General features: G+C 35.8%; 1 protein-coding gene across 1 annotated transcript in view; it reads right to left on the bottom strand.

Moving 5' to 3' along the window:
* The window catches only part of LOC136026782 (serine/threonine-protein kinase 32A-like), a 57635-nt gene extending 52228 nt beyond the window's left edge, over positions 1 to 5407 (bottom strand). The window contains exon 1 of the mRNA XM_065703481.1: positions 4960 to 5407. Within this exon, the coding sequence (XP_065559553.1) occupies positions 4960 to 5179 (220 nt within the window). The 5' untranslated portion in view covers positions 5180 to 5407. The remainder of the gene's footprint in view (positions 1 to 4959) is intronic.
* Positions 5408 to 13066: the final 7659 nt, after the last annotated feature.

Genomic DNA, 13066 nt, shown 5'->3' with positions numbered 1-13066 from the left:
CGTATTAACGAGGGTACAAACCCGCTCGTATACATAATAAAAATATAAGGTTATGATAGTTTGTTACGTTAGTTAGTTCTTGGGTTACGTATATTTTTTACTAATAAAAGCGTTCATTAAAAATTAAAAGTTCTAGTTGCCTTTTTAAGCAACGAAAAATTGGAGGGCAACTAGGCCTCCTTCTCCATTCCTTATTTCTCAAAATCGTCTGTTCAAAACTAAGAGAAAGCCATTTAGCGAAAAAAAGAATTAATATACAAATTTCATTTTAATAATTTATGTGCAGAGAGCCAAAACCAAACATGCATTAATTCAAAAACGTTCAGAAATTAAATAAAAAACTAATTTTTTTAGCTGAAAGTAAGGAGCGACATTAAAACTTAAAACGAACAGAAATTACTCCGTATATGAAATGAGTTGTCCCCTCCACAATCCCTCGCTCTTTACGCTAAAGTTTGACTCTTTGCCACAATTCTACTTTTTAAAACAATTAAAAGCTTTAGCGTAAAGAGCGAAGGATGGTGGAGGGGACAACTCATTTCATATACGGAGTAATTTCTGTTCGTTTTAAGTTTTAATTTCGCTCCTTACTTTCAGCTAAAAAAAATTAGTTTTTTTTATTTAATTATTAAAAGCTTGTTCTGTATGTTTCCAATTAACAAATAGTATGTGTAAATAATGAAATTAAAAAAAAAAAAAAAGTATTTCATTTGAAAGTGAGCAGCACCATCAAAACTTAAATCAAACAGAAATTATTACATATATGAAAGGGGTTTAATAAGAATTTGCTGGTTCCCAAAGCCGTCTATCCTTTCAAAGGAAGGCTAAACGCTCTTAAGCTTTTTGGTGTCATATGTTTTTAGCTTAATTTTGATGATTTTTCGCATAAGTTTTTTTTCTTCTTCTCGTTTTTTAATTTGGCACCTGCTATTGACAAAAATTGCAGAAGTTCATATGGAAGTCTTTTCAACAAAAATGGATTTGCAGATGTTTCTTCTAAGTTATGGTGTGTAAATTCCTCTCTTTCCCTTTCCTTAGGACTTCTCAACGAAACTAAAAAAAAAATCAAATAAAATTCTGAAATTTGGAAAACTTTATTTTTCACGGGGGCTATTTTCTGCAGGGGGTATTTTCCGGAGGGGATGTGGGGGTAGTTTCCGGGGGTATTTTCCGAAGAGAGTATTTTCAGTGGTTTTTTTCTCCGTGGGGGTATTTTCTGGTGGGATATTTCCCGAAGGGGGGAGGGGGGTGGAGTATTTTCTGCGGGATGGTATTTTCCAGAAGGGCATTTTCCTGGGGGATATTTTCCACGGGGGAATATTTTCCGGGTAGTGTTTTCCGGTGGGGATTTTCCAGGAGGGTATTTTTCAGGGAGGGGGTTGAAGCCTAGAACCAATTTTTGAGAAGGTAGGGTGGTCGGGGCGTATATGCTTGTAAAAGATGTTGAAAGTTTTGTGTATTGTATTTACTCAAGGGGGAAGCGGGTAGAACACTTCTGACGTAGTATACATTGATTCATGGATTTTTTTAAGCATACGACTTTACTTCATGTGTGAATTATTACCTATTAAATAGGGCTTTTGAAACAAATTACGTGTAAGGGGCTTTAAAAAGGACTAAAGTTTTTTCTAGACCTTAAATATAGTTTACGACATGTTTTTGTAGTCTAGTTTAGAACCCTAGTCAAAACTGTTTTACGGCTTAAAGGCCATGGGGAGTTTTTGACCGATAGTTTCGAGTCCTTTTTTTTAACATTAAATTATAAAAACATGTTTTTTCACCTTAAAGTAAGAGCCAACATTTAAACTTAAAACTAACAGAAATTACTGTATATGGACAGGGAAAATCCCCCTCCCTCGCCCTTCACGCTAAAGTTTTTTAGTACTTTTAAAAAAGCTTCTGATAGTCTCAATTGACCGACCCTTGTTTTTCAGGAATTGTTTTTGAAGAACTAGGACGAAAAGTCAAAATTTACCGTAAAGAGTGAGGTATTGAAGATGGGCCACTCCCCTCATATACGTAAGAATTTCTGTTCGTTTGTAGTTTTAATGTTACTCCTTCCTTTCAGTTGAGAAAAAAAAACTATTTAATTTTCGATCCTTTTTTTTTATACAATACTAGGAAATCTGGCTTCCCTTCCACGGGAAGATCCTCTAGACAATTCAATGCCGGTGAAAATTCGCCCCGAACAATTAACATTAACATTTCAATCTGTAAAATTGAGTCACCCAAGAGAAAGTAAGATAAGTAAAAGTTCTGCGAAATTCCCCTGGAGAAAAATCTCACCTGAAAAGTTCACCCCTGGGAACTTCCCTTCCCATTGAAAATTCTCTTCCGAAAAATGTATGCATACTTCCCAATAACAAATACTGTACGTAAACAATGGGGAAATTTCGTAGCTTAAGGACTTTTCCCCAGGGGCCGTGGGGGATCACGTTAACTCCAAAAGCATAGGCATTGAATCTTTCAACTATGCTGAACAGTATGCCAATTTGAAAATTTTTATCGAACGACTTTGGCGAATAAGGCACGTGGGAGGGGGCTAACTGCCCTGCAATCATTTTGATTACTCAAAAGGGCACTAAAACTTTTAATTTTATTGAAATGAGCCCTCTCTCGATATTACAGGACCAGTGGTTCTATACGATCCCCTGAGAAAAACATAAATAAAATAAAGATTCATCCCGGATTTTTTTTTTTTTTACAAAGACATTTTTACCACATTTTTTAAAGATGAGAGCCTGAAACATCAACAGTAGCGTTCTCTGATACGTTAAATCTGATGGTGTGATTTTGATTAAGATTCCTTGATTTTCAGCGGGTGTTTACCTTTTTTTCAAAAATCAGGCAACTGTCTCAGGCTCGTGGCCTTCAATGGATAAACCTAAAGTTAATGAATCGTATATACTTAGAATCAAACAGTTGGTGGTAACGAACTGTAGTAAGGAGCTACCCGGCTCAATAGTAAACGAAACTCTATTTAACGGAATTTTTATACTAAAACATACATCAAAAGAATCACTTTTTTTGGCTGATTTTAAATATATAAGTTTCATTAAATTTAGTCTTTGTCATCAAAAGTTACGAGCCTGAGAAAATTTGCCTTATTTTGGAAAATGGAGGTAGACACCCCCTAAAAGTGACATCATCTTAACGACGAAAATCACACAATCGCATTCAGCTTTTCCAGAGAACCCTATTGAAAAAGTTTTAAGCTCCTATCTACAAAAATGCGGAACTTCGTATTTTTTGCCATAAGACCGATCGCGGGTGCGTGTTTATTTGTTTTTTGTTTTTTTTTTGTTTTGTTTTGTTTTTTCCAGGAGTCATCGTATCGACCCAGTGATCCTAGAATGTCACAAGAGGGCTTATTCTAATGGAAATGAAAAGTTTTAGTGCACTTTCTAAGTGACCAAAAAATTGGAGGATACCTAGGCCCCCTCCCACACTCATTTTTTCCCAAAGTCAACGGGTCAAAATTTTGAGATATCCATTTTGTTCACCATGGTCGAAAACCATAATAATTATGGTTTTGGGGATGACTTACTCCCCCACAGTCCCCGGGGGAGGGGTTGCAAGCTACAAATTTTGACCAGTGTTTGCATACAGTAATGGGAAGAGTACAGACATTTTCAGGGGGAGGGGTTGCAAGCTACAAATTTTGACCAGTGTTTGCATACAGTAATGGGAAGAGTACAGACATTTTCAGGGGGACTTTTTTTGGTTTGGGAGAGGGGGGTTGAAGGGAGGGGGCTGTGTGGAAGGATATTTCCTTGGAGGAATATGTGATGGGGGAAGAAAAATTCAAATGGGGCGCAGAATTTTCTACCATTATTATGAAAAAAATTGAAAAAATAAACATGAAATAGTTTTTTCAACTGAAAGTAAGGAGCAGCATTAAAAATTAAAACGAACAGAGATTGTTACGCATATGAGGCGTTCTTCTCCTCAAAAATACGTCGCTCTTTATGCCAAAGTATTTTTAGTAGTTTCTGATTCAGTGGGCCTTTCTGATTCAGGGGTCATTCTTAAAGAACTGGGATAAAATTTAAGCTTTAGTGTAAAGAGCGAGGTAATAAATTGGGGAAAAACCCCCTCATATACATAATAAAAATATAAGAATATAGAAGTTTTTTACGTAAGTTAATTCTTAAGTTACGTATATTTAAAATATATTAAAGCCATTTAGCCAAAAAAAGAATTAATATGCATATCGCATTTTAATAATTTATGTGCGGTGAGCCAAAACCAAACATGCATTCATTCAAAAACGTTCAGAAATTAAATAAAAAGGACTAGTTTTTTCAACTGAAAGTAAGGAGCGACATTAAAAAACTTAAAACGAACAGAAATTACTACGTGTATGAAAGGGGCTGTTCCCTTCTCAACGCCCTGCTCTTTACGCTAAAGTTTCTTACTGTTTAACAAAGTAGTATTGAGAGAAAGAAACAAACTTTAGCATAAAGAGAGGGGCATTGAGAAGGGAATAGCCCCTCTCATACACGTAGTAATTTATGTTCGTTTCAAGTTTTAATGTCACTCCTTACTTTCAGTTAAAAAAAACTATTTTTTTTATTTAATCAGCATAATAAGCCAATTCTTTTGATGTACCTATTGATATCAAAATTCTATTTTTTAGAGTTTTGTTGACTATTGAGCCGAGTCACTCATTACTTACAGCTCGTTACCACGGACTGTTTGACTACCCCAGCAAACTACCCTGTAGTGACAAAGTGGCTCTCTGCTTAGAAATAAGTGGCCTTGGGCTCAATCCCCCTTCCACTAGGTTGAAGGAAAGGCCTGCAACCTGTTCCTGTAAATACAGGGGGGCCATTTGAAGCCCAGTGTTCCATAAATTATTATAAGGGATTTCTATCCTATACTTTATCCTTCCACTTTTAAAGCATCCCTAAAGTTATGATTATCAGAATATCAGAAGTCTTTGGAAGTGCAACTTACCTTCCGCGTCCAATAATAAATTTTCTGGTTTTACATCTCTACGAACTATGGAGTTAAGTCTGAGGTAATCAAGAGCGGAGGCTATCTCACGCAGGTACAATCGAATGTCTTCCTTTGGAAAATAAACACTCTGAAGGAGGTGATAGCGCAAGTCACCACCAAGCAACAGGTCAACGACCATAAACATGTCTTCTGCATCTATAAATAAACTGATCATCATGATAGTAGGTAAATATTAGTATTTTACTCCTTTACTTATTTGTTTTAAATTTCCTTAGAAAAAAAGAGATATAAAGACAGGACAAAAAAAAGAAGAAACAAAAGAGAACAGAAACGAATTTCAAACTTTGGTGCAAAATATAAATTGTGAAAGACCCCCATGACACATATAAGAATACATAATCATGACACATAAAATAAATATAAAATATGACATATGGTATTAATACAAGAACAAATTTAAAAAATTAACAAAACGCAATAAAATAGCAAAAATTAACTTATTAACAAATTATAAAATCATACAAGATGAGCAGTAAGCACAAATAAGCTAGAAAATAAGCAAACGAAAGAATTGCTGCACTGGAAGTGGACCAGATTCAAGCGCAGCTATTTTTTATTATGTTTCAATTGCCTGAGAGATAGATAATCAACGGTTTGCAATCTATTATTTTGAACTTTTATTGTATTTCTATGACAGTATCGTAAATCTAGTCGATATTTTGCAAAACACAAAAGGAACGACCTTCCAGAAATCTGAAACGTATAAAACATGGGGGAGGGACACTGAAGAATTATCTTGAAGGATGTTGGGAATTTAGCGGGAAGTGAAACTTACGACTGGGATTCAGGGTATCTTCCCTGTAAACAGCTACTGAGAGACTGTTTGATGAATTAGCTAAAAGCCTCTAGACGTAAAACCTCCCGAAAATAGCTATTTAAAAATAGGCGAAGACGGTACCAATGTCTAGGAACCCATTAGGATAGACATAAGCTCTCTCGAAGGGGCCAGAAACGCGTTGTTACATAGCGGGAATTCCAAGCAAATGAATGAATAGGAAAATAAATCCATAAACTTACGAGCGATGTTCAGACTCAAGCGACTTCCGCCAGCTTCAAGAAGCATTGAAGAATTTGCAACTGAATTAAATAAAAAAAAAGAGTTTTTTCAACTGAAAGTAAGGAGCAACATTAAAACTTAAAACGAACAGAAATTATTACATATATGAAGGGGATTGCCTCCTATTGACACCTCGCTCATTACGCTATAGTTTTTGAGTACTTTTGAAAAAAAGCGTCTTGTTGTTCCGATTAAACAACCTTATCGTTTCAGGAGTTGTTCTTAAGGAATTGGGACAAGATTCAAACTTTAGCGTAAAGAGCAAGGTGTTGAGGAGGAGGTAACCTTCTTCATATGTGTGATAATTTCTGTTCGTATTAAGTTTTAATGCTGCTTCTTACTTTCAGTTGAAAAATGTATTTTTTATTTATTTTTTATTTTTTTAAAATAGTCTTGGGAGATGAGGCCCCACCTCCACGGAGAAATGCTCTCCCCACAAATATAACTTCTAGACAATTCAATCCCGGTGACGATTACCCTTAATAACTCCACGCGTAAATCGAGGCCGAAAAGAGAAAGGAAGAAATAAAAAATTGTTAAGAATTCTGGCAAATTTTCCCAGTGTATAATTTCCTCTGACAAGCTCTTCAACTGGAAACGTACCTCTCGATAGAAAGTTCCACCGTGGAAAAAAAAACAGTAGAAAATTCGTCTTCTCACCCTAAAATATATGCTTTTTAACCAATAACAAGTACTATGCGTAGACAATGAACAATTTTATAACTTAAAGATCTTATCCCTTGGGCTCTGGGGGTCATATCATATCTAAAGGCACAGTTATTGGGCCTTTCAACTATATGAATAAAATGACAAAATTTTAATTGGACGATTTTGCGGAAAACGGGTGGGGAAGGGGCCTAGTGCCCCTTCGATCTTTTTGGTCACTTACAAAGGGCACTAGAACTTTTACTTTAAGTATGAATGAGCCCCCTCACGATATTTAAGGATCACTGGGTCGACACGATCACCCCTGGGAAAAAAACAAACAAATAAAAAAATTAATAATAAACACAAATCTGTGATCTTTCTTCCGGCAAAAAATACAAAATTCCACATTTCTGAAACAAAATTCACTTTTTTTGAAAATGAGGCAAATTTTCCCAGGCTCGTGACCTTTGATGGGTAAGCCTAAGCTTAATGAAACTTATATATTGAAATAAGCATAAAAATTTAATTCTTTCGATATACCTATTGGTATCAAGATTCAGTTTTTAGAGTTTCAATTACTATTGAGCTGGGTCGCTCCTTACTTACTGTTCGGTACCACAAACTGTTTGATCCATTTCTGCTTAATTAATTTATCAGACATACAATGGTTTCGTTTGTAAGGAGGAAGGGGGTAGTTCCCCCTCCCCCAGGTAATTTGGAGAAAAATTATTATATAGCCTATGCCCCATGACTCTCCGGATTGATACCCCTCTTGCCCCTTAATAAAATTCTGAATCTACACACCTGCGATGTCTTTGAAGTTGAAGTTTTTTAAAAACATAAGCACCTTGTAACTATGAAAGGTTGGTAAAACTTCTTCCTTCCAGATTGTCGTCAAACAAGAAATATAAGGAATCATGGTGTACACAGGTTTAACTTTGAATGGGCTTGTGGGAGGGTGGAGGCTTTTTCCTAGGGGCTGTTAAAGGTAAAGAAAGAAGTTAAATAATATGGCATTGGACTCTACGGTAATTACCGGCGGTGCTGATTTCTGTTTCATTGTCCTTCAGACAGGAAGCGCATTGGGGGCTGGGGCCGTCTACCCTGCTATTTCATATACCCTTGCTGTTTATCTTCTCCAGATTTCTCCAGGTACTCATTTAGAGCTGGACCGACTCTGACTAACTTTGCAGAGTCACGCCGCTGGTCTCCGTTTCAAACCAAAAAAACGAGTGACGCCAGGACTCGAACCTCCTGTCCTCAAGTACAAAGGATTCCAAACCTAGCGTGTTAACCATTTTGCTAGGCTAAAGAAAAATCGTGACAATTTATTATAATTTCTGTTCGTTTTACAATTTATCTATTCATTCATAGCAGTACCTCTTATAATTGTAGTTTATGTTCGTGTTAAATTTGAAACAGAATGAACAATGAATGAACTTTTAAGGGTTTTGCGATTTCAGTTTGCTAGAATAGGTTTGAAAATTAGTTTTAAAAAGACTAAGTCACTAAGGCTAGGAATAAGTGAAGAAGTAAATGTGACGTTGGGTAACAAAAGATTGAGCAGGTTTGCAGCTTCACTTACCTTGGTAGTATAATTAGTAAAGACGGTGGGAGCAGTGAAGATGTTAAAAGTAGAATAACCAAGGCTCAGGGTGTTCAATCACAATTTAAAAAGTTTGGAAGAATAGAAAGATAAGTCTGAAAACCAAGATTAGAATATTGGAAGGTACAGTGATGACAGTTGTCAAATATGGCTCAAAGGCATGGGTGCTCCGAAAAGCGGATGGAGATTTACTAGATGTGACATGGTGATTAATGCAAAATAAAATAAATTCAATAATTGCCTTTTGTTGCTGAGCCACATTTTTTATTTGGCATATTTCTACATATATTTTTATGCATATATTACAGTAAACAGTTTGATTAATTGTTTCATTAATTATAGCTCCATTAGAATATACGGATATTTTATACCATAGCATATTAATATATTTTTTACTCAGCTTAAGTCAGAAAATTAATGTATAGGTTGCAATTAATTAAATTCAGCAATATATCAATTACAATTAGGCTGATGGACCACGGCTGCTGAAGTAGTGAATTATTGACACTGACTATAGTAATGATCCCAAGGATCTTAGAATATCAAACTTTAATCACGACACTTAATCTTAAAACAGCTGACTCTGCCTCCATTAAATTCTGAAACACCATCTTGACTGATGAGTTTTCGTCAGTATCGACTTGATCAACCAGAGTAGAAATGTTTTTACGGAGCTTGATACCTATGCGTACTAAGCTAACCGCTTTCTTTGAACTTTAGATTCTGACAGCTTTAAGACCTAGTCTTAAGCAATAAAACAATATTTTACTTTATTTCTTGGAACAACTTCGTCACTTTAGGTCAAACTAGTTGAGTTTCAATCGATGGCTGCAATATGACTAAGGTCTACGCTTTCAGCCCAGTGCTTAAGAAACAATAATAAGGACATTTCATTTTTGAACAATAGCGCAAATAAGACGAATTGTGCTATTACAGCTAAAGCAGAATTCCGCCCTACTTTTCTTTTCATATTAGTTACTGCTTCAAAATGAATATTGGTTAAGAAGGAAAGGGAGATGGAGCCTCCATTGGTTGCCCCAAAACCTTTCTAATAAAGAATATGAAAAAGGAGAAGAAGGCAGAATCCTCCTATGAATTGAGACAAAGTGAGATCTGTTTCCTACTATTTCTGCTTAAGGTTCCTATGGTATAGAATTCTTAAGATCCTCGTTGCACCAAGAGGGCAAACCTACTTGGAGGAAAATACTGCACAGAAGATATTGCACTCTTGAACATGTTAAGTAAATTTTTACCTTGAAAAGAGAAGCAAAGATTAACTAAGAAAGGGTGATCCAATTTGCTTAGTATTTCCACTTCTCTGACTACATTGCGAATTGCACCCTTATTTAGACATTGTTCTTTGTTCATATATTTCATAGCATACATTTTCTTGTTCCTTTTCATTTGAACTATGCATACCTGAAAAAAAATATAAAATATGGGCATTTTAATATTTGAGCTGTCAACACATGAAAAGTATTTCACGGTGGATTGGACGGTAGATCCATGGTTTTCGGAGGGGGGGGGGAGATTGGGAATTCTAAATACTGTTTTTCTTGCAATATCTTTATAACTGTGAATATGAAAGTATATTTCCCCATTGTCAAGGCTGTGAACCCTCCTGCCCCTTCTTCTTGGATCCACCAATCAGTTCAGCCAATTTTGCCGAGCAAGCCAATAGATTTTTATCTCGTCGAAAGATAACAGATTATTTTCTTAACACCAAGAATCACAGCAACACAAACATGAAGCACGTGCTTAGAAACTGTTTTTGAACGTGGGAAACTTATTTAAATGCATATTTATAGTTTCATTTGAATACGGATCTGAATTTCCTTTTACGTGTTTCAAGCATTTTTTTCTTTTACATGCTTCAAATACTATTAATTACTCATTTGCTTGGTTTGAAGTGCTTTTTTAATTACTCATTTGCTTGGTTTGAATTGTTTTTTTTTTTTTTTTTTGTTTTTTTTTTTAAGAAAAGGTGCATATTTTTTTGTTATGAATTTAATTTTCCTATTGCCTTACTCAAGGGTACAAGGACATTTTTACATTGATTGTCTCTTAAGCCTTTGAACTCAGTTAAAGTACAGCGTTATTTTACAAAATAAACATTCTAAATGATGACGACAACGGTGCCGAAGGAGTTTGGATTGCCATATCAAATTCTAAAATAATTTGGGAAGACTTAGTCTTAAATCCTCTTTGCATGTTTTCTCTTGGCCAAATAACATTAAGGTCTCTTAGAATAAATGAGTGCATTCTTTAAAGTCAGCTCGCTAAAGCAGAAGACAGATCACGGGTGCGTGTTTATTTGTTTTGTTTTTTTTTACTTTTCCCCAGGGGTCATCATATCGACTAAGTAGTCCTAGAATGTCGCAAGAGGACTTATTCTAACGGAAATGAAAAGTTTTAGTGCACTTTTTAAGTGACCAAAAAAATTGGAGGGCTCCTAGGCCCCCTCCCACGCTCATTTTTTCCCAGAGTCAACGGATCAAAATTTTGAGATAGCTATTTCGTTCAACATAGTCAAAAACCGTAATAACTAAGTCTTTGGGGATGACTTATTCTCCAACAGTCCCTAGGGGAGGGGCGGCAAGTTATAAACTTTGACCAGTGTTTACAAACAGTAATGGTTATTGGGAAGTGTATAGACTCAGGGGGATTTATTTGGTTTGGAGGGGGAGGGGTTGAGGGGAGGGGGCTATGTAAGAGGATGTTTCCTTGGTTAAATATGTCATGGGGAAGAGAAATTCAATGAAAAGGGCGCAGGGTTTTCTAGTATTACTATAATAAAAAAAAAAACACTGAAAAAATAAACATGAAAAAGTTTTTCAGTTGAAAGTAAGGAGTAGCATTAAAACTTAAGACGAACAGAGATTATTACGCATATGAGGGGTTCTTCTCCTCCTAAATACCTCGTTCTTTATGCTAAAGTGTCTTTAGTAATTTCAACTATATATTATATGGCCTTTCTGATTCAGGGGTAATTCTTAAAGAACTGGGACAAAACTTAAGCTTTAGAGTAAAGAGTGAGGTATTAACGAGGGGAAAAACCCCCTCATATACATAAAAAAATATAAGAATGTAGAAGTTTGTTACGTAAGTTAATTCTCAAGTTACGAATATTTTTTAGTAATAAAAACGTTCGTTAAAAATTAAAAGTTTGAGTTGCCTTTTTAAGTAACCGAAAAATTGGTGGGCAGCTAGGCCTCCTTCCTCAGCTCTTATTTCTCAAAATCGTCTGATCAAAACTAAGAGAAAACCATTTAGCTAAAACAAGAATTTATATGCAAATTTCATTTTATTAATTTATTTGCGGAGAGCCAAAATGAAACATGCATTAATTCAAAAACGTTCAGAAATTAAATAAAAAACGAGTTTTTATAACTGAAAGTAAGGAGCAACATTAAAACTTAAAACGAACAGAAATTACTCCGTGTATTAAAGGGGCTGTTCCATTCTCAACGCCCCGCTCTTTACGCTAAAGTTTTTTCTGTTTAATAAAGTAGAATTGAGAGAAAGAGTCAAACTTTAGCGTAAAGAGGAGGGCGTTGAGAAGGGAACAGCCCCTCTTATACACGGAGTAATTTCTGTTCGTTTTAAGTTTTCCAATTCGATCTGAGACATAAGATCCTTCTATATATATCAAGTTTCATTAAGATCAGATCACATATTCGTAAGATAAAAATACCGCAATTTTCACATTTTCCAAGAATTCTGGTTTCCCCCTCCAACTCCCTCCAATGTCGCAGGATCTGGTCGGAATTTAAAATGAGAGCTTTAAAGCACAAGATCCTTCTAAATATCAAATTTCATTAAGATCTGGTCACCCGTTCGAAAGTTACAAATACCTCATTTTTCCAAATTACTCCCCCCTCCAACTCCACCAAAGAGAGCAGATACGGTCCGATTATGTCAGTAACGTATCTTAGACAAGTTAAGTGTTTTCTAAGATTTCCGGTCCCACTAACAGACCCCCCAATGACGCTGGATCCGGTTGAGATTTAAAATAAGAGATCTAAGTTAGAGGTCCTTCTAAATATGAAGTTTAATGAAGATCCAATCACTCCCTCGTAAGTTAAAAATACGTCATTTTTTCTGATTTTTCAGAATTAACCCTCCTCCATCAATAGAGTGGATCCGTTTCAATTATGTCAATCACGTACCTAAGACTTCTGCTTATTTTTCCTATCAAGTTTTATCCCGATCCCTCCAGTCTAAGCGTTTTCCATGATTTTAGGCTCCCCCCAAACTCCCCCCAATGTCACCAGATCTGGTCGGGATTTAAAAAAGGAGCCTTGAGACATGATATCCTTCTAAATAACAAATTTTATTTGAGACCTGATCACCCGTTCTTAAGTTAAAAACACCTCATTTTTTCTAAATGTTCGAAATAACCCCCCCCCCACCGACTACCCCAAAGAGAGCGGTTCCGTTACGGTTATGTCAATCATATATCTTGGACTTTTGCTTATTTTTCCACCAAGTTTCATCTCGACCCTTCCACTCTAAGTGTTTTCCAAGATTTTAGGTTTCCCCTCCCAACCCCCCCAACCCCAATGTCACCAGATCCGTTCGGGATTTAAAGTAATAGCTCTGATACACAATATCCTTCCAAACATCAAATTTCGTTAAGATCTGATCCACCGTTCGTAAGTTAAAAATACTTCATTTTTTCTATTTTTTCCGAATTAAACAGCCCCCCACTCTTCTCCCCCCCCCCGGGATAG

Source organism: Artemia franciscana, chromosome 5 (assembly GCF_032884065.1).
Source record: "Artemia franciscana chromosome 5, ASM3288406v1, whole genome shotgun sequence".
In the NCBI taxonomy this organism is placed as follows: Eukaryota; Metazoa; Arthropoda; class Branchiopoda; order Anostraca; family Artemiidae; genus Artemia; species Artemia franciscana.
The sequence above is the reverse complement of the archived record's forward strand: the minus strand, read 5'-3'. Positions and strand labels throughout refer to the sequence as shown.